Genomic DNA, 27,486 nt, shown 5'->3' with positions numbered 1-27,486 from the left:
TTCACTTCGCCAGACTCGGAGTTAACAGAGAAAAGCCAAATGGGAGTATTCTAAATGAACCCTAAGAACAAATGCTTTAGTTTAAATTAAATACCTAATTCTGGCAGTGGGTGTGTGGGATTGTAGCTTAAGAAGGGGGGGGGGGGCAGTGGGTAAAACTGGGAATAATAAGTTGTTGGACATGAACTGTGACGGCCTATTATTATTTTTAATTGAATATAGCCAACAGAGACATGCTGCCGTATTGACATGAGCCATAATTTCAAAACATAATTACGACATATTTTGTGAAGTCGCTGCAGTCACATTTGTAACTCTTTTCACTAATTTCTAATTGGATCGTACTCTTCATAAGTTTTTTTTCTCACCGCTGGAAAGTGGAAGTGCAGACTGTGGACTAATGGGACAGTAAAAAAGTTCTTAATGTGATGATCAGCTTCATAAGAGTCATGCACGAACTTGACCTACTTTTCACGAGCAATGTCAGAGACAGTATATAAAAGAAGGAGGTAGCTATGGTGGCATCACCCTCTGGTTTAAATGTGTTATGATCAGCAACATCCTGGATTTCTTAGAGCCAGAAGTGACCATATCAGCCAAGTGTAGCGAGTTTTATAGTGTTCCATATAACTTGTACACAGTTTAGTGATTCATATTAGGTGGTGGGGGGACGTCTAGCTGAAGACACCAGCTATAGCTATCTGTATCAGGAGTTACCTGCCAGTCAACACAGCCACACCTCTGTGAATTCAAACTTTACAACTGGATTGGTTATATATGTAATTTAGTGTATTTTTAAATGAACCTCTAGTGCTCATTTCAGGAAATGTAGTTTTGGATACTGCTTCACCCAGAAGTTGCCATTTGAACATTAGAAGTGATAGGAACGACGATGAAATGACCCAGATTTATCCGTTTGCCTTAATGAAAACAGACCCCGGAGACTCTTTGAACACTGTTGGAACCATTAGAGGCCTAAAAATACTTCAATGAGTGGATATATCGGAGACCTTTTTCCACTGAGTCAATAAATTGACATTTAGAAAGTTGTGGGTGAGAGTTCTGATGCAGACTAAGTACAAGCTGCTGTTACGTGAACTAAGAAGTCCCTTCAGTCCCACAGTATAAGCAGATGTTTAGTGTTCACTGTTATGTGTCAGCATGAACTTTTGAAGTTCGGCATGCGTGATGATGGATTGCCAATGCCGGTCGGTCTCTTATTTCCTTACACATGGTGCAAAGCACACAGGCAGTCTTAACCACTTCATTAACTTTTAATTTCCCATTTGAGTAAGTCAGAAAATAGAATGTAATAACTTTTGTCTGATGTTTGTTGACTGCCATGAAGAAAAAAACTAGATCACAGCAGCCTCTGTGCAATAATCCTCATTAGAGCAAATATACAGAGACAATATTGGCAATTTGGTACATTATGTTGGGGTGCATTCTTTAATAAATAACTTTTCATACACCACTTAATTCTTTGGCATACATTATTCTGTTACAGTGGTTTTGCTGCTGTTTTCGAGACTTCAGTACCAGCACCAGATTGGTTGTCAACAGAGCTAAAAAGTGCTCATATTGCAGCTCTGAAAACTAATTTCTCAACTCACCCCTCACCTATCATCCCTCTCGTTTTCTTTCTCTGTCTAGAGCTAATAGACGGGACCCCCACCTTGAAAATCAACCATGGCTCGGGCACAGTGGTGCTACAGTTGCCAGGCAACGTGAACGTGGCAGACAGGCGGTGGCATCGGCTGGATGTCCGCAGCAACAGCAAGGTGGGTCGCTCTCTCCATTTAACAGCAGCCATCATCTATTTAGCAAATAAGTTCAAATAAATTCACATCGCACTGAAAAAAATATTTTTTTTATCCAGTTTTAATGAGATTGTTATTGTTTTTGTTTTACTTTTAAAGGCACATCTAATATTTTCATGTATTCAAAACACATGGATTTTTCTTTCTTGAATATAATTTGTTCTCACCTTTACCATACATTGCATTCACCTTCTGCAATCATGTATAAATGTCACTGTCTTTGCATTAGGGGATATGATGCAGTAAGTAAGCTGCTCCTTTAGTTGTGCACATTGTGAGTAACAAGCCTACAGGTCATTTATTTAGGTAACATTAGCACCAGAGTGATTCTGGGTCTTTGGCCCACGTGCTAAGTGATGAATCAACCCAATGTTGGTTGAAATATACTGGCTGCTTTACTTTGTATATACATATAAATGCATGCAATGTGTTATTAATCTTGGATAAAACGACAGTAGTGCGGTCATTTTTTAAAAACTTACCAGAAATGTATTGCACAAGATAGTTAGCAGTTTTACAGGAACACCCTGCTAGTCTGCTCAGCTGTGATTGTAAAGCTCGGCGCTGAAGTCGCTCTTCTGGTTAAAATATGTGATGCACACTTTTGAAATTACCCCAAACATCAGATAACAGCCCAGAATAGTCCACTAACATTCCTTCAAAATGTCCTTGTATTTAGAAGATTTAAATTGGTAATTTCTTGGGAATACTTGTTAATTTCTTAACATATAAATGCACATGACAAGTGCCATTCAAGTTGGAATTATTGTTAATTGTTTGACAGTCCAAAATAAAGACTACATGGCCAGCAGGAAGGGGATGGTCATAGCTGGACCACTGATTGTGCCAGAGTCTATAAGAAGGTGACTCTCTGGCTCCCCTGAATAGTAACCTCAGTAAACACTTATACATTTATGGTCTCATTTGCTAGTTTAAAGTTTTATTTTATAGAGCATTAGTGCTCATTGGTTAAATTATTCCCCCATTTAAAAATAAAATACATAACAAAAAAGTGTCCCCATATCTCATCGAGAGGGAGAGACCAAAAATATTGACACTGAAGCTCTAACATGGGAGTTCATTGTTTTATAGGCCATGTCTCTTTTTTATTTACAGTCTTTGGGCCAAAAAATTTAAACCATGTCAAACTTTTGAACTGAATGTTCTTTCTGGTATATTTGATAAAGCTGCTGATTTGTATGTATGATCTCAGAGATGAGGTTATATATTTAGTATATGTCCTAGACTTTAAGCATCGCCCATTCGGCTCCACGCAAACCTTTTTAATATTGTTATTTTCCAGGAATCTAAATGGGGAAGACGTCGTGATTAAGTATTATAAAACTGTCTGCAGTGTAGAGTACAAAGGAGGATAATTGCAGACAGATGATTGCAGTAGCCCTCTTGCAACATCTTCTGCCCCAAATAATTGCAAGTTAATTAAATTAGTGTGAAATTGGACTAAATCTTTATGTTGTTAAGATTATTCTGCATATTATTCGCCTGTCGTATATCAATGACAGTTCCTGCTTCTATTATTAGATGCTGTGACATAATGAAAGCTGCAGTGTCACTGTAGGCTTTGGGCACCTGGCTGCATCTCAGCCTTCTTTCATCCTAGCATCCCACTTCAGTACCACTTTAGAGCACTTCAGTAAAAGCACAGGACTGAGTCACATTTTTTTACACACACGGCCAGTGTGAAGCCTTTTCATATTCAGCTCCATCAGAGGCCTCTCGAAAACCTAAAATTGAATAATTACACTTATGTCACCCTTAATTTATAAATGGCTTAATTTAGCTCATTACTCAAAGACCTGCAATGTTCCGCCCTTCAAAAGCACACTTATTACGCTGCCTTGAGTTCAGATTATAAGAAAGGAGACGCCGTTAGAGAGCGTTCACTCTCGCTACTCACTAGTGTGACTAAAATTTGTGTCTCATTTATGGCTTTTGCCAAACTATTCAGTTCGGTAGAAAACACCAATTTTGTTCAGTTTTTTTTTTTAATTTCTTTTGAATGAAAGGAAAACAGCTTCAGGCTCAGCTTCCCATCACCACACGTACAAACACAGGGAAATTTGTTCGATATTGAGAATGAGAGCAGCCAAAGGAAAGCATGCAGTGAGACTTTCGGGTAATGCGATAGCATTATTCGGAATCGCGTGAACACTAGAATGCATTCAGACTTTTGTTATTACAGCGAGGATTATTCTGCACCACAATGGTATTATTCTAAATCACATGTGAATCTATTCATTTGTCCTGAATAGTCAGCTGCGGCTTATCCAACCTGGTTGTGTGACAGCATGAGATCCAAAGCAGGAAGGACAGAGCTGTTGTTGGGAGATTTACTCTGTGATTCAGCAGCCAAGAACCAAGAGCAGTGTTTTTGTTTTTTTGTTTTCTTCAAATTAAGTAACATTTGTGAAAATGATAGATCCAAAGAACCATTGTTTCGCTGTCCTTCATTAAGAATCACATTGATAAATAAGTAAACCACGGTCTGCTAACAGGAACATGACTTGATTAAACTAAAATAAATTATTTACATAAAATCTGCAGCGTTAGCTGTTGATACAGAGTTTGTATTCATGTTTAATCATGCAAACACGTACTGTTTACGTTACTTTATCGCTGCATGTAAACCCTGTTTTAAAGTGAAATTATCATTATTATTATTAATGATGTAAATATGAGAAAAAACGTGCCAAAATCATACTCGAATGAATGATGTAGGCATCATATTTGGAATCTGTTTTCACACAGAGGTGATACCAGCAGGTGTAGAAACAAAACAACACATAAATGCTGTTCTATGCTGCCTGGTGTGTTTGTTAATCATCTGTAGTGAGTGTTATCCAAATCACAGAGTATTCTTCTTTTAACTGATTTATAACTTTCAATATCTGACAGAAAATAGAATTGGTATTACCAAGCATAATGACATTTTTTCTGTGTGTTCCTGACGTATGTCTGAAAGCTTTTATCGTGGATGTGTGAAAAGTAAGTTAAAGGTGTTGTTTTAGCACACTGATGACTGAAACTGTGCTGGCACATACGGGCTTTTTATCCAGCCGAGTAATTATAATGATTTCAGCGCCAACTTTTTTGGAAGGTTAAGGCAATGGACCAGATTTCCCCCAAAAATTATTTTCAGCCCTCTTACATGCTTTATTCTTTTTTTTCCTGTGATGTGAGCCATCGGGTAGCTGTGTGTTTGGGTTAAAACTTTACTAATTACCACAGGAAGGAGGAGGCATGTTTACTGAGAGGTAAACAGCAGATGGAATAAAGAGTCTAGTTTTTTTTTTTTTTCATCATTGTTTTTATTGCAGATTTTCCTTTAACACGACAGTGTCTCGACAGTAGACACAGAACAACAAAACAGTACAAACACAAAACGTACACAACAGCTCTTAAATAAGGCATAATACAAGATACAAAATACAAAATATAACATACAAGAGGTGGTGAGTCAGTCTTACAGCGCCCGGGTAGTGATCACGTGTGTAGTAGTCCTTTGAATAAGATAGCGGAAAGGTCCGGTCCAATATAGTCCAAAAAGGGGTGCCACATCCCATAGAACTGACCCACACTGTGGTGTATAACGTGTGTGAGGTATTCCAGAGGAATCAGTTCAAAAACTATTTTGCGCCAGCCACAGACAGTGGGAGTCCTATCGTTGATCCATTGTAAGAGGATATTTTTCCTGGCTGCAAATGTTAGAGTGTTATACAATCTTTTGTTGGCCGCCGCTTTTAGGCGGTCACTTGGAAGACCTAGAATCAGGGACAAAGGGTCCATCTCTATATCAACGTGGAAGATTTTCCCCAGTTCACCTGTAATGTCAGCCCAGTATTCTTGAAGCTTATAACAGGACCAAAAACAGTGAGTTAAAGTCCCTACATCAGTTTTGCACTTAAGACACACAGGGGAAAGAGAGCGGCTGAAGAGGTGTCTGCGGTGAGGGGATACGTGTAATCTGTGTAAAATCTTAAATTGGATTGCTCTTGTCCGAGTACAAATTGAAATCCTTTTTGCGAGAGACCAAACGGTATCCCACTTATCTTCATCTATGGTTACCGACAGTTCCCTCTCCCACACACCTCTAATCCCCTGCGCATCAGTGGTAGTCAAAGCATTAAGCACATGGTAAAATGAACTCAGAGACACCGTCAGCTGTTGCCCAAACAAAACCCTCTCAACATCAGATACTTCAGGGTGCTCAGCAAGGGTTGTATTGTGAGTGATATAGTGTCGTATTTGCAAAAAACGAAAGAAATCCTGTCTAGGCAAGCCGTAACTGTTGGTAAGCTGTTCAAACGACATGAGTTCACCACCCGAGAAAAGGTCACCAAGAGACTTAATATTCTTATCAGACCATCGTTGAAAGCCGGGGTCCAAAGAACCCGGAGGGAAAGCAGGGTTATTCATTATAGGGGTAAAGGTTGATGTTATTCTCGATCTTCCCTCAAGACGGCGGACAATTCGCCACGCTTTTAGGGTGTTGATTGTTACAGGATTTGTACAAAGGGCCTTAATTCCGTTAAAATCATTACAAAATAATAGATCGCTCAGTTTGCATTGTGACAGAGCTGTCTCAATATCCGACCAGATTGAGGTTTTACCCCTGACCCAGTCGCTCACAAATCTTAAATGGGCAGAAAGCTGATACAATCTAATATTAGGTAGATCCAAGCCGCCCCTGGAGCTTGGCAGATGCAACACTGCCATCTTGAGTCTGGGTCTGCGCTTGTTCCAGATGAAAGAGGTGAGCCAACCATTTATGTCCTTCAGTACTCTCTTAGAGAACAAGACGGGGATCATTTGGATAGGATACAATAGCCTGGGCAGCACATTCATTTTGATCAGGGCAATGCGTCCTAGCCAGGAGACAGGAAGTGACGCCCACCGCTCTAGGTCCTGTTTGAGTTTGCCAAATAAGGGTGTGAAGTTGGCTTTGTACAATTGGTCGAGAGACGGGGTAATAAAGATCCCCAAATACACAAATCCATTAGGAGACCATTTAAAAGGAAAGGAAGGAACAGTAGCCGGCATTGTGAAAAGAGTACCGAGAGGCATGGCCTCTGACTTAGCCAAATTGATTCTATAGCCAGAGAAATGGCTAAACCTGTCAATCACCTCAATGAGACTGGGTACGGATGTTACAGGGTTAGTCAAAAGAATCAAGATGTCGTCCGCGTATAAGGTTATTTTATGACACAGCTGTCCAATCTCTAAACTACGTATTGTGGGCGTCGCCCTTATGGCCTCAGCAAGAGGCTCTATGGCCAGAGCGAATAGAAGGGGCGATAAGGGGCAGCCCTGCATAACTCCCCTATGAGTGTTGAAGTAATCAGACCTAAGTCCATTAGTCAGGACTGCTGCCTGTGGATTATTGTAGATAACTTTGACCCATTTTATAAAATTCTCCCCTAAGCCGAATTTGCCCAGAGTATACAACAAATAAGACCACTCAATTCTGTCAAATGCTTTCTCCGCATCGAGAGAAAGCACCAGGCCGTCAATAGATTTTTGCTTGAAAGCTACAATAGCGTTCAGTAAGCGTCTAACATTGGTGGCTGAGTTTCGACCCTTTATAAAGCCTGTCTGGTCCTCCCTTATCAGCACAGGTAAAAAAATTTCTAAGCGGGTGGCCAGAATTTTAGAAAGCAGTTTCCTATCTACATTCAAGAGGGCTATAGGTCTATAGGATCCGCACAAATCAGGACACTTCCCTTTCTTTAGAATTAGGGAAATGTTGGCTTCCTTCAGTGTCTGCGGGAATTCACCCGTAATGAAGGAGTGGTTGAACATATCAAGAAGCGGTTCCACAATAATATCCCGAAACTGTTTATAAAATTCACAACAGAAGCCATCAGGCCCTGGCGACTTTCCACTTCGCAGTGATTTAATAGCCTTAAACACTTCGGTCTTAGTTATAGGGCTGTTAAGGGCAGTCTTCTGTTCCTCTGACAAATTTGGTAAGTCGAATTGGGTGAAGAAATTATGCATCAGCTGCACCCCCTCCGGGACTTGTTGAGAAGAGTACAAGGCTTCGTAGAACTTCTTAACACAGTCATTTATCAGTTTGTTTTCATATATCTTGTGGCCACCTTCATCAGATATCACTGCAATGGTATTCGATTCTGCGCGCTTCTTAACATAGTACGCCAGACATTTACCGGCCTTATCTCCATGCTCGTAGAACCTCTGTCTGGTGTATTTAAGTTTCTTCTCTGCATCTCTGGTAAGAAGGCAATTCAGCGCTGACCTGAGTGCGGTTATTTCTTGCCATAATGGTGGTGATGGGGAGGCAATATATGTTTTCTCCTTATCCATCAATTCGCTCTCTAAAGATTTTTGTTCCTCCATCCGTTGTCGCTTCTTTGTCGCAGAATACGAAATAATTAGGCCCCTCGCATAAGCTTTGCATGTTTCCCACAAAACAGAGGCAGTAGTAGCTGAGGGGGTGTTGATATCCAAAAACGCTTTAAATTCTGCAGAGAAGTGAGAGGTAAATTCCTCATCCTTAAGAATAATGGTATTAAGCCTCCAGTGGCGGGACCTATGAAGCGCAGCTTTAAGATCGAGATCCATGATTACCCTAGCGTGATCTGAGATGATTATACTTGTTATGTCGCACGATACTACTGAACCTAAGTCAGTTTTCGGGAGAAAAAAGTAATCAATTCTAGTTTGGGACCTATGCGGAGCCGAAAAAAATGTGTATTGCTTATCGGAGGGGTGAGTATATCTCCAAGCCTGAGGAGAAGGAGTTGCAATGCTGTGTGGAAATCTGTCCATAAGCGGATTTAACATTAAGTTGAAATCACCACCAATAATAACGGTAGAGTTAGGAAGAAATGGGGCTATTCCAGAAACATTTTGGTAAGAAAGGTAGTTGGGTGGGCAGGTGGAAAATAAACATTCAGTAATAAGATATTTTGGCCTTGCAAAGTCCCTTTGACTATCACGTAGCGGCCCTTCAGATCCTTAACGCAATCAGTTACTACAAAAGGTACATTTTTCCTAATCAACACTGCCACTCCTCTACTTCTTGTAGTGAAGGATGAAAAAAACACTTGTCCATATAATCCTTGTTGCAACTTCAAGTGTTCATTATTATCAAGATGTATCTCTTGTAACATAGCAACATCTACACCGTCCTTTCTTAGACAAGTAAATATCTTCCTCCTCTTAATAGGGCTGTGAACCCCTCGTACATTCCAGGTGCATATTCGCAGCCTACTCATTATTAGACTTATTCATGTATCACACAAAGCATATTGAGCCAAAGGGTTCACCACACCCTGGTTGAAAAAATAAATAAATAAAATAAAAATAAAAAAGGCATGAAAGAGCTGTGTGACGGAACATTCAAAGAACAGTGATTTGGCAACAGCCCTACTAAACATGTAGGGAAAAACCAATCTCCTCCTGCCCGTCGGGAAAGCCGAAGGGCATTGCACGCGCGTAACTCACGCCTACCCATAGACGAAAACACAGTCTTCCGCCCGATGGGGTGGAAGATTTCACCTGGTCGCTTATAAGCAGCGAGGACGAAAAAAAAAAAAAAAAAAGAGTCATATACGCCTAGATTCGGCAAGTACTCACACCGGTTAATTAAGGCATAGTGTGAAGAAAAGGAGTACTCCGGTGGTTACGGGGATTCAGGGCAGCGAGTCCGCATAGGACGCAGCTGCCTCCGGTGTGTTAAATCTCTTCTCCTTGCCGTTGGCAAACAGCCTCAGTGTGGCGGGGTAGAGAAGCGCATAATCCACATTCTTCTTCCTCAGGCAGCTTTTCACCTCGTCGAAAGCCTTGCGTTTCTTGGCTACCGCCGCTGAATAATCATTAAAGAAGGAGACTTTGATCCGACTTGTTGGTTGGTTCGGCTGCGTAGCCAGGCGCCGAGCTGCGGCCATCACACGTTGTTTATCAGCAAAGTTGTGAAGCTTCATAATGATGGGTCTGGCGCGCTGGCTGGGGCCCGGCCTCGGTGCTAGAGAGCGGTGAGCGCGGTCTAGTTTGATCTTCCCATTTTTAGTTGTGAGCTCGAGATAGGAGGGGAGCCATGACTCCATGAAGGCGACAACATCATTTCCCTCCGTGCCCTCGGGAAGCCCGACCAGGCGAAGGTTACATCTGCGGCTGCGGTTCTCTAAATCGTCCATGTGGTCTGCCATGTCAGTTACTTGTTTTTCGAGTCGAGCCACTTTCGCCTGCAATACACCTGCCGTGTCTTCCACGCCTGAAATCCGTATCTCGGCGTCTCCCACCCGTGTCGCCAGAGCCTGGATCCGAGACGTCTGTTCACGGATTGCGGCCAGCACAGTATCAACTTTAACGTCCAATAAAGTTGTAATGCTGTCAGTTATCTTACTCAGAGCCGCAAGGATATTCGGGTCGATATCACTCCCAGTTTCCTCAGCGTCAGCGGAGATTTCTGTGTCGCTGGCGTTAGCTTCTTCAGGCTCAGCCGCCATAGGACCCACAATGTCGCTAGCTTGCACAACCGGAGCTGTCTTTTTCTTAGACCTGACGTTAGGCATTTTAGAAAAATAGTCGTCCAGACTCATTATAGAGTTACTCCCACGCACATTTGTAACGTTTCACCAGGTGAACACGTATTTTAGACGGATAATCGGGGGACCTCACCGGAGCACAGTGAGACGGGTGTTCGCGCTACGACGCCATCTTGCCAACCCCATAAAGAGTCTAGTTAACTGGAATAAGCTGCTGTGGCTTCTGCTTAATCGCATTCTTGTTAAGGCAAGTCCACATGTTTAAGTTGTCATGCAGCAGAGCAGTGCAGCATGCACTAATGAAAGAAATATGAGTCAGATGCCGTTCTCACCATGGTAATAATGCTGAAAGTACGCTCGTTACAGTTCAGAGAAATGACTTATTTGTGATTTATTGAAGCATTATTTGAGTACATCGTGCGCTGGTTTGTTTTCTCTGCAGGAAGTACGTTTCACCCTGGATCGATGCTCAGGGGCAGCGGTGAAGGAACTGGTGGGTAGCTGGTTGACCTCTCAAGACCACTCTTCCTGTGAAGTGATGGGTGTTACGCCTAACACCGACAGGTAAAAAGAAGCACCTGAACAGATGCGTGCACACCACAGACTTTCTCACTGCCTCAGACTTGGTTTGCTTGTAATTTGGCCCATGTGTTAGCAGGCTACCATTTTTCAACAAGACTGCAAAAAAGAAAAAGTGTCCTTCAAAGTTCGATTCTGCTGCTTTCATGGTGGCTTGATTCTACTTCTGAATGCTCCCCAGCAGTGGTTGGTTGTTAGTGCTGGGTGACCGTCTCCACCGAAGAAAAAGCTAAATCGCAAACATTTGCAGTTTCTTTAAGTCTTGTCACTTTGCATGGTGAAAGTTACAGCTGCGTTGGTCATTTATTTTATAATGAGAACTAAATATTACGCTGTAAAATGAACGTATAGCCGGATGAGACTGTATGCTCTCTCTTTGCCATAAAACCTCAGAATTATTTTTGCAAAAGTAACAACGAATTTAACCCAAAAATAAATTATACACCAGATTTAATAGAAACTGTTTGTGTTGTCTTTTATGAGTTTATATACAGAACATGTGATTAAAAAAACAAAAACATATTTGTTTCATGATAAAAACTATGAAAATCTACCAGTAAGCTTTATTGTAATTGTAAAAATGATAATTATTCAAAACTATTTGGCTCAGTGTCACAAAATCTACAACATTTACATTTAAGAAAATGCGACATCCCATTGTTTATATGGGATGTCGTATGCATATATACATTTAAGCCACAGACCTTTTTTGTGCCACAGACCAGTTTAATGTCAGACAATATTTTCACGGACCGGCCTTTAAGGTGTCGGCGATAAATATAACAAAATAAAATGATACGACCAAGACAAAAATTGTGGTATTTTGTAAATATAATAATAAACGTGAATTCACTTTATTAGCAGCGTCATCCTGAAATGCGGCAACAACATTGAGAGTAACATCCTCCTCTCTGCCCCTTAATGCTCTCTGGTCGCTATGGTAACGCGTAAATATTTCTTTAAAAATATTAAATATTTTTTTAAAAAGACACAACTACAACACGGGAAAACACCCAGAGAAACCGAGTTAACGATAAAAACCCTGAAAACCATAAATTTCACACCCGAACCTCAGCTCTCGTGGCCTGGGATCAGTCCGTGGCCTGAGGGTTGGGGACCGCTGATTTAAGGAACTGCAAATGTAAAGAACTGTCCAAAGTTTTGCAGTTAGCGTTGCAGCCCCATAGACCATCGAAGTATGGTATTAATATTAACAACTAATTTTACTGTTTGGCTGTAATTGTAGTGCTCTTATCAGCGTTCTATGTTTACCAAATGATTGTTGCCATTCCCCTGCGTCTGCCTGCTGTTTGGACGGGGTTGTAGCCCCAAAAACATTAACTTAGATGAAAAATACTCTTGCTGCTGGACAACGAACGTCTATCCTCTGAGATTCTTCCACAGACTGTGGATACTCGTGACAACACCGACAATCAGAGATGGAGAATAAGATTGTTGTTGTTGTTTTAGAGCAGCAACTTCTCTTTCATAAAGAGACAGAAAAAGAAAATAAGGGGCATCCAGAAAAGTAAAAAGAAGATTTACGCCACATTTTAATTAGGCGACTTAGCAGAATGAACCAGCAGATTTTGTTTGCTGATAACATGTTCGATTTCCTATTTTGAACTGCAAACGGCTGATTAAAATAAGACTGTTAAGTGCTAAAGCAGCAGGTTCAGGCTCTTTCTCATTGCTGCAAAGTCTTATAGTTTTCTGTTTCATCCTTCCTTGCTTTTTGAATGCTTCTGTCACGCTGTGTGTTTTAGACACCTGAACATGAGTCAGGTGCTTCAGCTCGGCGGTGTGAACGAGGACATCCCATACATCTACCCCCAGCTTCAGCACAAACACTTCACCGGCTGCGTCCGTAACCTCATCGTGGACAGCAAGGTAACACACTTTATAATACAATGGCACGCACGCACACCCATACATAACCACACAACCATTAGCACACCAGTATGCAAGCAAAGTTAAACTCACACCTGCACTCCAGCTGATAAATGGATTAATAACAGGCTTCGACATTCACAGTCCCCTTGTGCCATGTGAGAGATGGGTTTTTATGCTTTTAACTGTAATCTCAAAGAAATTTCAAATGTTACACACATGCACTTTAAGAGTGAAATGGAATATGAACCTTTCCCCTCCTACCCAGTCTGACATCAAATCGAGACTTTCAAGTAACCAGCTCTGCCGGAGTTAAAAAGTCAAGGACTCTATACTCAGCCATGACAATCTGAGCCCAGCCCCAACAAAATCCAAATCATTTCTGTATGAACACAGGCTTCTCTTATGATAGCCTCGTGTGAACCTGCAGTCTTCTGAAGCCTGAAATTTTGGTTAAAATTGCACGTTTTGCTACAATTTTTGGTTATGAATCAAATAAAGCTGTGACTGCTAAATTTTGCTCCTGTCCATCTAAAACTGCTGAGCCTCGGCTGCTTTAACTGGTATTTAGACATAAATGTCAGGCTTTTCAGACTGGATTGCCAAAGATTGTGTGAGATGTGGGTTCCCTGATAATCAAAACTCACATGGCAGAAAATTAGAAATTAAATGGGTCTGCTTGGAAGATGTTTGACTTTCAGCTCCAAATAGGTTATGTGTTACCTATTAAACTTTTTTAAATTACCTTTGTTACTCGCTGCTTGTGATAATGTCACATTCTCACTCTGCATCTGTTCAATAGTGGCATTTATGATTCAGACTTCGTTTAAACTGTCCTCCACAGTTAGATGTGTTTTCAATCTGGTGGAAAAATGTCATCAGAATTTTGGGCAATATTGTCTTAATATCTGAAGGTAACAGGGGGCATAGGATACTTGGGTAGGGTGGTGCAGACAAGGATTGTGGAGTGTGTCTCACATGTGCAACTGTTGGGTAGTGCTAGTCCATCTCTATCATGGCATGTCTTCAGGTGCTGAAGGGTGCCCCAGGTTGTAGATGGCTTGTTTACCTTGGGAGGCCTGTGTTGTATTCAAAGGGTGAGCAACTAAACTCTTAACACCAACCGACATCTTCGTTGCGCCCTGCTGGAAGGAGGTGGGCCAAACTGATCCAGAGACGAGCACAACTAGAGGCATCTGTTAATAACCACCACAGTTAAACTTCCTCTGTATAGATTTTGTTGGTAGCAGACCTTTCATCATCTTTCCTGGAGGTGAAGCTAACTTGGATTGAGTTTGGGGTTAGTGGAGGTAAAGCTGTAAAGAAAAGGTGTGCACTTGATTTCTAACATTGTATAAAAGATTTACATAGGCAACTTGTTCTCTCATATTGGTTTCTGGGGTATGCAATAATGTGAGGGTGTCGGCTGCCACCTTGTTAGTGGTCAGATGTTACCATATTTAGATAATACGGTAGCTATGGTTGCTGGCTAACGTAGCTAGTGCAGCTAGCTAATGTAGCTAGTGCGGTTAGCAAGCTGCATCACACAGACAGACAGCCATGTTATGTGTCAGATAGCTCTCAGTCAGTTCAGTGACTCCAGTAAAGAGAAGCAATCCCTAAAAATAGCCATTCACCTATAGCAGCCAATCAAATCATAGCTTTGTAACAGGGAAGTCTGCAGGTAGACTCACTTTTGTAGGCAGTTTCAATGTCCATTAGGGGAACTTTGCAGTTGTGGCACTTTGGCGTGTGCGTCAGAGGTTACCGTTTGGACAAAAGGAAAGACTCACTTTAAAAACAAAGGAAATAGTAATTTCTTTATTCCAATTATCCTTTTTATCTTTTTTCATGATTGCTGGAAGCCAACAGTGTTTTTAAAATCAAATAAAATCACCCAGTTCTGTTTTGACTGCATGTTGCAATCTGCTGCAGCTACTAATTTAAATTAAGTGAGAGAAGTGAACAACGGGCTAGGGTTGCCAACCGTCCCTTAAAATACGGAATCGTCCCGTATTTAGAAACAAAAGCACACGTCCCGTATTGAGCTAATAAGGGACGCACTTTGTCCCGTAATACAGTGAGAATCAAAAGTAGTCTATAAATGTTAATGGAATTAACGCTTTGTTTGAAAACACAATTCCCAGCCCCTCTCCTGCTTTGTGACCAATGAGCTGACAGCACACTTATGACAATTCGAGTATGACAATTCAGATTACCGCTCATCTCATTGGTCGATGAAAGGTCGCTTACGGAGAAAATACCGGAAGACAACAGATGACCACAACAAGAAGCATGGCCAACAGGGAAACAAACGCCGACACTGCGGTGCAAGTCTCGGACGACAGTACACCTAAAGCTGGGCAGACACTGTGCGATTTTCAGTCACGTTATTCAGCTCCTGCTCAAACTGCACGATTGACTCGCAGGGGTTAGAAGTTGGTAGGTCACGATGCAGGGTCTCACACTATACGGCCCGATGCTCTGATGCGACCTGAGTGCTCACACTGTGCCAACATAACATGAAGGTTATAACAGAAAATCTGTCGCTCTCCCTCTCTGTCTTTCACTCACACAGACACACCACCACCATCAACTTTGCTAAATTGCTAATGAAAAACATTGATCAGGCAGCTGTGATTGAGCAGCAGTGTAAATCCAACTATTTTCACGGTTGTTGTGGTCGTGATCATTTTGTGATGCCACATCGAAAAGGCTCGGATGAGCTTTCCAAAGTTCTACAAGTTGTGCCTCCATCACTTGTGTCCAGATCACACGCTGCACTGCCGTGCTGCGCCGTCTTTTTCACCGACGTTTACGTGTTTGCGCGTGAGCAGTGTGAGCGGCTCACGAGCGATTGATGATCGGGAGCTGCTCGAGGTGTTAATCGCTTCTCGTTACCCCACGTATACTACACGATGCACGATGAAGGCCAAAATCGGGCCGATCACCAAATCGGTCGCACGACTCAAAAATCGGCTCAAAATGGGCCAAAAATCGCACAGTGTAAGCCCAGCATTAGAGCAGCAATGTTTGTTCGCTCAGAGAAAGAAAAATAGGCTGCAAAAGTACTGGGAGGAATGGGAAAAGGGAAACACCTGGCTGGGAAAATACACCATAACACCTTTAAAGCGCACTGCACTGTGTGCCGGCGCACTTTTTCCATAGGCATGCTTCTAGTGGTGGGCACATGAAGAACATGAGGGGCGTGAAAGCCCGGGGAACCCTTTACCAATTTCTTGTCCACCAGGCCACGGCAGAAGCAGATATGGTATGTAAACACTGGTTTGTTGTTTAAACCCTCTGGTTAAGGTTAATATGGGCATGTGCAGTGAATATCAGCGCTATGTGGCCAGAAGTGTGATAATATAACTTATTTTGTGTAATAAACAACTGCAAGGATAGATGATTACAACAAATAGATCACTAATACATAAAAGTAATACATAGATGAATAATGATGATGAGTTATGATGCGTAATCATGGGAACAAGTGGGTTTACAAACCTGATTAGCATTAGAAAAGCTGAAATAATACCTCAACTGAAGCCAGTTGTACTAAATGCACTAAATGTGCACAGTTACAAGAATGATTTTGTTCTATTGTTTTCTATTAATTTATATAATTTTAAGTTAAGCAGGACAGAGTTCTTTTAAAGAAAGATTTACTTATATCCTCAAAAGCTAAGCATGACAGGCTTCTGTTTAAGAAAGAGACCTGTTTTACTGTGTTAATGTTGTCATTTTGAGCTAAAAATAAATGGCTAAATGATCATTTGTTTCCCATATGGTCATATCACAAAGAATATGCATCTGCTTAAATCAAATTCAAGTCAAATGGTTAAAAAAATAATTTCACACACAAAAAAAGAGCTACCACACTGGGAAGGGTGAAGACAACTGGGTTGCCCGGCCCTGGCCATGAGGTGTCCCTTATTTATTTTTCAGGGAGTTGGCAACCCTAACAACGGGTAGTAGCGTATTTTTGCTGGACCATTTCAGGGAAGTTATTCAAATGTTGGAGTGGAAGATTTTGACTAAATGCACACTTTTATTAAAAAAACATCACAGGAAATTTATGTGGACAGGCCTGGTATGCTTTTAAATGCAGATGAGCAAAATAGTTTTTCTCCTGCTGATTCCGCTTCCATCGCATTATGCCAGCACTGCGTATGATGGATTTCTTTCTTAGAGTTAAAGCACATAAGCCCCACATAATGGACGTGGAGGAGATCATATTTCTAGGTATAAAACGGAGATTGGTTTGTACAGTTTAAGATTATATTCTAAATAATTTATGAAATTATATTTCACTAGTCATAACAGAGTATATTATATGGCTCAGTGTTGAGAGAATTACTGTGAGACTGCTGTTCATCATTGTCTGGATTATGGTCACTCTCTAATGTGTGTGTGTGTGCGTGTGTGTGTGTGTGTGTGTGTGTGTGTGTGTGTGTGTATAGAAGTAGTGAGGACCAGGAAAACACTGAAAGCTGGCTCAGAGTGGGTTATTTGTGGCCTGCCTTCAGCCGGGTACACATGAGCATTTAATGCGCTAGGACCGCTGAGTTAATTGATTAGCCCGACCAGCCAACCAATAAAAACAGTCAATAATGTGAGCCTAATATCATGAGCCAACTACTACACAACCTCTCTGTCACTTTAGTCCAATACATGTTCCGTTTAATGAGGTCAGTGTCAGCACAAACGGGTTCATTACCAGGCATATGTCGCTCTCTCGGTGTCCTGCAGACACATCCTCTGTTTCCAGCATTAAATAGTAATTGGTTGTTTGCTAAAAAAAACAGTCATGATGCAGAAGTTTTAAACACATAAAACTGTGCAACTGACAAGTTTCCATCATTTAGTGTGTGTGTGTGTGTGTGTGTGTGTGTGTGTGTGTGTGTGTGTGTGTGTGTGTGTGTGTGTGTTTCCTTCTTTTTTCTTGTGGTCCACTCATATTCTAAGGACTCCTCTTCAGTCTGCTAATAAGGTATTTCTGTGTATGCAGGTGTGTCTGTGTGTTGCTAAGTAATAACCCAGGTGTTTTGTGGGAAAGAGCAGTTATTATTCTGCACACTTATGTTTAAATGAAAAACAACCTTGGCCAGTCAATTCAAACATCCTTTCGTTCAGCACTCCGGTAAGGTGTGAGGAGCCACGAGGCCTCTAGGGGTGGCTTTTAGAACTGTTGTCTCTATAAACACAATTTATTTGTATCCATTCAGTAGACAATTTGAAAGCTCTGTTAAGATGTTGAATCTCAAGAGCGGTGATATTAAAGGATATAAGTCTGTCTTTCTGCAGTGCTGAAGGCTTGGAGTTAGTGTGGTTTACCTTAGCCAGGGATGTAGCAGGAGGCTGCACAAACACTGTGTACTAATGAGAGGAATCTGCATGATGTGTGTGGGCGGACATGAGTATAATAAATCCCCAAAAGCATGCAACAGTAGGCGTGCTGATGATTAATAATGTTGATGGACATGTTCCGGCATTGTATGATTTTTATTTTTTTCCTTTTCCTCTGGTGTTGTTGTTCCTTTCCTTGCAAAAATGCTCCAGTGTGTCATGTTTGTTGCTATAGCAACATCATCTGTTTCTGCATGGGTGTGAGTGCCTGTCGATGAGGTAAAAAGGTAGCTGATGTTGATATGTCCTCCTCACCGGCAGTATGGGTGGGAATCACAGACGAGCTCACTGCCGCGGCACGATGTGAACAAAAGCAACGTTATCATGACTTTTAGTTTTTATGTACGAATCCAAAACTAACAACACAAAGCAGGGATTAAGAAAAACAGCCCAAAGACAGTAAATGCAATTGCCACAGTGAAGTGAAGGCTACAGCGCTACAGGCCTGACTGCTCACCACTGCCTATTAAAATTTGGTGTCTCAGTAGCTTTAACGTCACTTGTGTTAGCTCAGCGTTGGCATACTGTCTGCACAGATGTTTACAGAGAGCTGATGTTGTGTTAGCAGCATATTATTGGGGCAATCGTAGCTCAAGAGTTGGGAGTTCGCGTTGTAATCAGAAGGTTGCCGGTTCGAGCCCCGGCTTGGACAGTCTCGGTCGTTGTGTCCTTGGGCAAGACACTTCACCCGTTGCCTACTGGTGGTGGTCAGAGTGCCACACTGGCAGGGGCGCCAGTGTCCAGCAACCTCGCCTCTGTCAGTGCGCCCCAGGGTGGCTGTGGCTACAATGTAGCTGCCATCACCAGTGTGTGAATGTGTGTGTGAATGGGTGGATGACTGGATGTGTAAAACGCTTTGGGGTCCTTAGGGACTAGAAAAGCGATATACAAATACAGGTCATTTACCATTATTGTTTCCGTTTTGGATGCAGTTGCATTTCACCATTGTGCTCTTGCCCATTCATTAAATAAAAATAAAAGTAATGTCTGTACCTCCAGTCCTCAAAGCTGTAAGATCACGTCACCATTTTCCTCTGTATCCACCCGCTATAAGGCTAATTGCTCATACAGAAAAGCAGAGCTGCATGTTTGAATCTTTGTACACAGGCGGAGTGAAGACAGCATCAGGAACTATATACTAATTGTCCTTTATAAGTTATTTATTTAGAGAAATTAATAATGTATTTACAGAAATAACACTTTATTCCAAAAACACCTGCCTGCAACCTGGAATTGGCTAATCAGTCAATCCTTAATTGGAACAAAATCACAGTTGACCATGGTCAGCTAGCATTAGCATTAGCATTAGCTTTGCCAAAGCTGCACAGTTATTTCTACTGAAGAGTAGCAGCTCATCCATAACATCATTCTTTCAGTTGTTCTCTAAAATCCTGTCTGGGTTTAGTTTGAGTAGATGGGTTGATGTATTCTTCAGTATTTTGGGAAAATCTAAAGAACATCTTGCCTGCCTATATGTATGTTAGCTACAGTCTGCGGTAATGTGCACACAGGTTTAGTTCATATGTATAAAACTCTCACATTGCTAACAGACACAGTGTTACTGAAAGTAAGGAGCTTCTTATGAAACCAAGCTAGTAAACCAGTAGAGAGATTTTGGGAGGCAGAAAAAACTATTCAGAAGCTGCTGAATTTTTCCACAGAATCTGCAAGGCCGCTGAGCAAAGCAAACGTGGTTCATTCTCATGTCTTGAACATTTTTTATGATAGTTTTAGTATGAAAATCTACCAGTACAAAGGTACAAATTTAAGTAAGTTTTTGGCTTGAAAAATTCTCATCGCAGTTCCCATTGACTAAATTAACACTGCATACCATGTTGTCTTAATTAAAACCAGTGAAGTGTGGTGCATGGCTGCATGTAACCTAAACAGGAAAAGGTGAATGAATTAAAAGGATAAATGAGACTGGAGTAAGCCCGGTGGTAATAGTGAGGTTGCATCCAGGTAAAAAGACAGGAAATGATTTCCTTTTAATATGCTTCTATTCTGGAGCTACCTCTCTGCCTCTCTTACCCCTGCTGTCACTCACCTTTGTCCGTTTTCCACTTTCTCCATCCTCGTCTTATCATTATTCTGCTTTCCTTTCTCCCTTCAGCTCTCAGAGTAGCATTACAGCTTTAAGGTTTTCTGTGCTTTTGACATATCTGTCACTACATTGTTAAGTAGGGAGGTGTGCAGTTACAGCACACTGACTAATAGCTTTTTGAGTGCTACTAGCTATGATTCGAAACTTGATTTACAGAGTTTCTCAGCAAAAAGTTTACCTCATAACAGAAGTTACAGAACACTGTGGACAGATGATGTTTTCTCATTTCACCAAAATATATATTCAGCAAAAAAAGTTCTGTATGTTTTTAGGAAATCATAGTCTAGATATTGCCTTGTATTGCATTGCATTTTGCTTTTGGCAGGCATGGACACTGGGAGCAATTTAAAGCAGCTAAAATATCTTCTTTCAGACAAGTGAGGGAGTGAAATAAAACCAACATGTGGATGGCGAACTAATAAAAAAAAAAAAGAATTTTTAACGATATGAAACGACATCATCTTACCACATGTTGTAAATTTGAATTCAATACTTATAAAGACTCATTTCATGCTGTTTAGGTGACATTATGCCTGACTTCTGCATGTCATTGTCAGCCATCTTCATTATCACTTCCTCCAAGGTGTGACTGAAGTGCTTCAAGGTTCAGACATTTTGGGTGAAACTTCACTCTTTGCACGGCACACTCCAGCTGCATGCTTTTTCATTTAGAATGTATTTTCACTTTGTGTACATTTTTATACGCAACACCTGAAATTAATCGTGGCAAATATGGCATCCTGCTGCGTCTCTTTGTGGGGGTGTGACACTGTTTTCAGCTCAAGCCGTAATTTGTTATTCATGAAGAAGCAGCTGTATTTTTGAGTTGAGCTCATGTATCAGCCAGTGCTGTGCTCAGAGACACGCATGCACACATACTGGAGCAACACCGATGCTCAGTCGAATCAATGGCAGACACGCCAATATGTCTTTCTGCTTTAGAATGCACATGTTTGTCTTTCAGTCCTTGGCGATCAACATGATCAGCTCAACCCCAGAAAATTGTGGAGCTGTAGCATTTAAAGGTCAACAACCAATAAGAGCCCTCTTTGCTGGAGGTCAGAACCAATCAGCAGCTCCCTGATGGCATGATTCATTTCACTTTACAATCTTTCACATTCCTGCATCCTCTCTGCAGCACAAACACTCATAAAGTTTGGTCCTGGCAGGGAGGTGACTGAACATATGAATGTATTTTATGACATCCGATTGTAAGCGTTCAAGGTTCCTCTGTCCTTTCAGCTTTCCCTGTAGGTGGTCATGCTGTTTCTCTGGTCAAGAGTTTGGTTTCATCATTGTGACGAGAGACTCTGAGAGACAGAGAGATGACAATTTAAAGAAAGAGACTGTCTGAGTTTATGTCTTTCAGTGTATTTTAGAGTTTTCTTCCTCAATCGATTCATTTTCATTCTCTTTGACTTTACTTACCTCTTTCGAATATTCCGACTCTCCCTCTGGCTGCTGACCCCCTTATACGTCTGTCCCGTGTCTTCCCTAATCCCATTTTCTCCGCTGTCACTTTGCCTTTTTGCCTTCTGTATGTAAGCTACTTACTTCTTGGCACCTCTCCCTATTGCCTTCCTCGCATCTCAACTTTTCCACTTTTTCTTCCCTCCTATTTCCGCCTCGTTTTCCTTCTTGCTTTCTTGTTGTTTTACTTTGTTTATATTTTTCCAATTTCACTTCATATCCAGTTTCTCCTTTCTTCAACTTTACCTTCTCTAAATTTACTAATCCTCCCATCTCCTCCCCTGTATCTCTTCCATTCAGCTGTATGATTTGGGCTCCCCGGCCGACTCGCAGTCCAGCTCTCCAGGCTGCCTGACCACAGATAGCAGCTGTGTCAACATGGGCTATCCATCCTGTGGCCACCGGGGTCGCTGTCACGGTGAGTGGGGCTCCTTCAGCTGCCAGTGTATACCCGGATACACAGGACACCAGTGTGAAGAAGGTATGCCAATTTTTTATTATTTTTGTTTTACATTATGCAATAAAATGTTGTTCTTGACAGTAACATTAAAAAGAAAAGAAAATCATCCATGTGGCCTCAAAGATCATTTACTCCCTGTTGACTATGTCAGATTACAGTATGTGAAACGAACACATATTTGGTCATTGTCGGACAAGGAGTTTGTGCTATCACAAAATCGCTCTAAATGCTAAAATGCACACGTCCTTCCCAGCTTATCACTTCAGCTGTGTCACATGGTACAGGCTGTTTCCTCCAACAGCTTCAAGGGATCCTGAGCAGCTTTATTTTCAGTGTAATGTTTTGGTCTTCAAGGCTATAGTAAACATGGCTGTCAGAAATTTTACGGTTAACATTCCCATAAATATTGTTGACGAGAACCCCCTGTTTTGTTACCGGGTAACCTAGACTGTAAAACAGAATAAAAGCTGTGTGGCTCCAAGGCCACAACAACTATGGCAAAGGACGCAGCAGCTGAGGGTGAACCAAAGCATTTAATAAATTAGCTGAGGATGCAACTACAAACATGGAGCACTTCAGTTAAGCTGTTTTCACACAAGCAGCCCTGAACTTTTCCAAGAGCTATCCAGGGGAGCTGGATATGTGAACAAATACATCCAGGCTAGACGTTTTCTTTAACCTGCCAACTCCCGTATACAAGGTTTGTGTTAATGTAAGTTTGTGCCTGTGTGTGTGCTGTGCAATTAACACTAACAAGTGGGTATGATGTGTGGCACCTACCACATGCTGCATCCTGGCAGCGCCACGACACATCACATTTCTAGATGTCTGAACACATGTGAAAGCGGACTATTTCCTGCTGCGTGTTGCATGTGTGAAAGCGCAACTGTGGAAAATAACCCAACTTTATTCACCTGGAAATGCCAGAAGTTAATGTTTTAAAATAGTTTTAGTGGCATTCAGTTCATTTCAGTTTTATTTGCACAGCACCAAATCACAACAGTCTCCTGAAGATACTTTATATTGTAAGGTAAAGAGCCTAAAATAGCAGAGAGAGACTCCAACTATCAAGTGACCCCCTTTTATCAAGCACTTGAGACAGTGGGAAGGAACAACTCTATTTAAGAGGGACATAAGACCAGCTGAGAAACATAATCTCTCTCCAACATGTCCTGCGGGCCCCTTTAAGTTAGACATGCCCGAAACACATCTGTAATCCAGGAGGCATCCTGGGGAGATCCCTATATCACCTCCTGAATGACTGAGCTCTTGACCCTAACTTTACGGTTCAACCCAGACACCTATCAGAATGAGGTCTGCCTGCTCTCTTGTATGTTGTTCTTATTCTTTCAGTCACTCCCAGCAGCCTGTGGCTTTAGGTGAGGGTCAGAAAGTCAACAAGTAAATCGACAGCTTTAGCTTCACACTCAGCTTTCTCTTCACCGTAATGAACAGCGTGCCAAAGCATCTGTTAATCTCCTGCTCTGCTTTACTCCACTCTCACTTGTGAGCAAGACCCTGATATACTTGAACTCCTCCACTTAATGTGTCAACTAATCCTTAACCTGAAGTAGGCAGTTAACCCTTTTCTGTCTGAGAACCACAGCCTCAAACTTGTAGTTCCCGATTCTTAGTCCGACTACACTCGGCACAGCAAATTGTCCCAGGCTGAGCTGGAGGTCACTACTGAATAAACCCAGCAGGGTCACACCATCTGCAAAAAGTAGAGACGAGATCCTGAGACTACCAGACCTCACTGCTGTCACTCATTGGCAGCGTCTATGAATTCTTCCATAAAAATTAGGATGCGCTGCCTTGACTTTTAGGGTTTAAAATAAACAAATTGAATAATGGGGTGTAAGTAGCTTTGTGAAGCGATACCCGGGACATCGCCAACTAGCCATGACAATGCTCCAAGTGTATCGCAGATATATAAATGCAGGCAAGGATGACTCAAGAAGACACTAACGGCACTCCATCAGTTTCCAATCTCAGAAGTACACTGCAGTGTAATTTTTGTTTTACTCACCAAGCAACCTACCCTGCCCCTTGGCCTAAAGAAGATGGCTTCTTCTGAGCCTCTCTGTGCTGGTCGTGTGGTTGTGGAGACAATTGGCTTATTGCAGACTTTTATTGGACTGAGATTGGCTCTTTAATGGCTCTGGTCCTACGTGGCCTCTCGCACACATCCTTGGAGTTGAGGAGGACACCTTCAGTCATGCTTTCTGCTGATCGCAGCACACTAGTCCAGGCTTTACGGTCTTGTTTGGTTTCTGCCTCCTATTTCACAGTGAGACTCAGACACGACTCGAATGTAGAATCTGAAATCGTAACAGGTCAAGATTTGGTGTGCAGTCTGTACAAATGGTTCTTTTCTTCTGTTATGTCTTATATGACAAATAGCGCTCCGGTCGTTAACAGATTAAACCATCTGTGTTTAACATGCAGCCCAGTTCCAATTTACCCCGGTGGATTGCTTTGCAAAGTAAGAAAATTACAAGGAAGTCTCTTTTTTTTGGAATAAAACTGCAATGTGATGCAGTATTAACTGAACTGAACAAATGATAGTGAGTCACTCTCATCTTGTAAAACAAAAACTTGCAAAATTCACTATTTATTCTTTCACTCTTTAATTTAAGTATTTGCCCTTTACTCTGTTGGAGTCTACATGGAAAATAAAAAAGAAGAGGAAAGGAAAACAAATACCCCCACTTCTACTTCAAAGTATTTTGTGTATTTGACAAGCCATCGTTGAATAACGTGAGACTGTTGGTGTAAAATTGATGGTGTTGTTATGTTTTTATATAAACAGCCTGTGGCCGTGAGAGGCAAAGTAAAATTTGAGATGGAGTTTTGGGAGCTTCAAGAGGACATGGCTGATCAGCTGCATATTCCATGCCTAGAAGCACCCCCCCCCCCCAAAAAAAAAAATTGATTTGACATTGCCTTCAAGTGAGCTCTCATGAACCACTCGACTTTGTCAAAGTTACAAGGGAAGGAGACAAAGAAAAGGAAGAGGTGTGAAAGCGATAGAAGAAAATTTCACTTGCGTACGCCGTGAGATGGAAGAATGGCTTTGAGAGTTTTAGGTGTGCTTGGTTTATTCTGAGAGGCATGCACAAAAAACACTACTGTGAAAACTTCAAACTCTTAGACAGAAGAACCCAAGCTAAACCAAACATGCATATTCTATCTTGTGCATTTAACATAGTCTTTCTGTCCCCAGCACCGGACTTTTTAAAACTGATTTAGCTGAAGTGACTTGTGGTGTCTTCTCTGTGGAGGAAAGCAGCATCCAGACTGTCTAAGAATTATGTTTTGCACTTGAAATCCTGTTTAAACGTAGCACTATGTGGCTGACCTCTGTGTGTGGTTATGTGTTTGTATCCACCAACACCAGAGGTCCCAGAGTACTCCTTTGATGGCCACAGTCACGTGCGTTACCAGTTGGCGTCCCCGCTGCCTGCCCGGAGGACATGGATCCAAGTCCTGGTTCGAACCCGTAAACACAGCAGTGTCCTTTTCAGTCTGATCTCAAAGGAGCAAAGTGAATACTTACGTCTGGAGGTGAGTGCAGGAAGATGGAGTCATCACTTTTCCTCACTTTCAGAATTTTTCATAGCAGGTTGTGAGTTTGGGTTTGGCTTTGTTGTGTGGAAAGCAATTTTATTTTACCTTCTCGCTTCATGAACAGTTTCAGATTCTGCTCTACTCTTTATCCTGTAGCAACTGCAGGCATTTTCTTTATCCACCCACTGCTCTTATGACATGCACTTTCTCTTGCTATAATGATACCTATGCAACAGACACTTTTTGAAAAGAGGTAAAAGCAACAAAAGTAACAGTTAACATAATTTGTTTCTGTAGCCATGTGTGAATTCATCGTAGTCTAAAGAGCTTGGAAAGAAAAGCGTCTGGACTTTCTTGAAGATGTTTCATCTCTCGTCCAAGAAGTTTCTTCAGTTCTAAGAGCAAATGGTGGAGAGTCATGACCATCTGTCTTCTCTGTCCAAAATGTGAACGTTGGCATCCTCAAAGGAGTGACCTTTATCCTTAAGATGCAACATCCGAGTCTTGTCCAGTTGAGGTGGCTCTTGTATGTTGTGCCATGCGTTCATGAAGTGGCTCTTTGGTCTCTCCAATGTAGACACTGTACAGCATACATTAAGTTTGCTTTTTTTTTGTCTTTTGGATGAACTGGTTTTTGTCTGAGTGTATGGCTGGGTCTGAAGTACACTGGGAAGTACACTGAAGTCTAAGGAGCTTGGAAAGAAAAGCATCTGGACTTCTTTAAGTTGCTTGAAGACCTCTCATCCGAGAAGCTTCTTCAGTACACTGAAGTACAGTCCCAGCACTACTCCTTCGAGGATTCCAACGTTCACATTTTGGACAGAGAAGACAGATGGTTTGAAAGAAGAGTGAAAGAAGCGTCTATGTCCACTGTGAACAACCATCTTTGAACAGAGGCGGCGGCTTACAATCCAGTTTCCTTCCCAGACGCCTTAACGCTCACTCACATCCTGGGCCATTTGACCTCAGTAAATCACATGATAGGGGGGTAGGTTTCACAGTTGGTTCACCCGAAACCGCGGCTGATTGTGACCCACACCCGTTTTCACATGTGATTAGGTAGAGGATCAATAGGGGGTCCATGACACTCTTGGGGACCCTCCCATAGGGCTTAAAATCTGGGACTCTCCACCAGTTGATCTTAGAACTGAAGAAGCTTCTCGGATGAGAGGGGAAACATCTTCAAGAAACTTAAAGAAGTCCAGACGCTTTTCTCTCCAAGCTCCTTAGATTCCCAGTGAAGTTTGGTAGGACAATGAATCTATTTGCATTTTATACAAAGCTATCACCTGAATTTGTACACTGTAGGGACAACTCACGTAGGATCAGACTGATTAAATATTTAAAAGTAAATAGACATTTATGCTCATTTGTCATGGTCACTTATGTGAATTCAAGACCTAATGAGCCAGACAAGTCAACAAAAAGTGAATGAATAAATTAAAGGAGGCACACAGCTTTCAGTGAGACGCTTTGGCCAACCACACAGATGTGACAGGAGTAAACAAAGTAAACAACTTTTTGTTTTTTACCTTTGACTTCTTGGGGCCCCCACCTAAGGCAGTGAGAGGGAAATCATCACAGGTGTACATCTCCTGTTTCCAAACAACATTTCCTTTCAGGGCAGATAAAAGACATTCGAAACAACCAGAA

At 41.7% G+C, this 27,486-nt stretch overlaps 1 protein-coding gene across 2 annotated transcripts in view; it reads left to right on the top strand.

The window, feature by feature from the left end:
• Positions 1-27,486, top strand: part of LOC146582763 (neural-cadherin-like) — a 342,729-nt gene that overhangs the window by 252,171 nt on the left and 63,072 nt on the right. For both annotated transcript variants that reach the window (XM_085287908.1, XM_085287866.1), the window contains 5 exons: positions 1,654-1,781; positions 10,794-10,915; positions 12,697-12,820; positions 22,104-22,284; positions 25,664-25,830. In XM_085287908.1, coding sequence (XP_085144034.1) covers positions 1,654-1,781; positions 10,794-10,915; positions 12,697-12,820; positions 22,104-22,284; positions 25,664-25,830 — 722 coding nt within the window. The remainder of the gene's footprint in view (positions 1-1,653; positions 1,782-10,793; positions 10,916-12,696; positions 12,821-22,103; positions 22,285-25,663; positions 25,831-27,486) is intronic.

Source organism: Mchenga conophoros, linkage group LG1 (assembly GCF_057382185.1).
Source record: "Mchenga conophoros isolate Kocher_MC1m ecotype Shallow Benthic linkage group LG1, M_conophoros_male_GT1.1, whole genome shotgun sequence".
NCBI classification, from domain to species: Eukaryota; Metazoa; Chordata; class Actinopteri; order Cichliformes; family Cichlidae; genus Mchenga; species Mchenga conophoros.
Note: the sequence above shows the minus strand (reverse complement) of the source record. Positions and strands in the feature narration are given on the sequence as shown.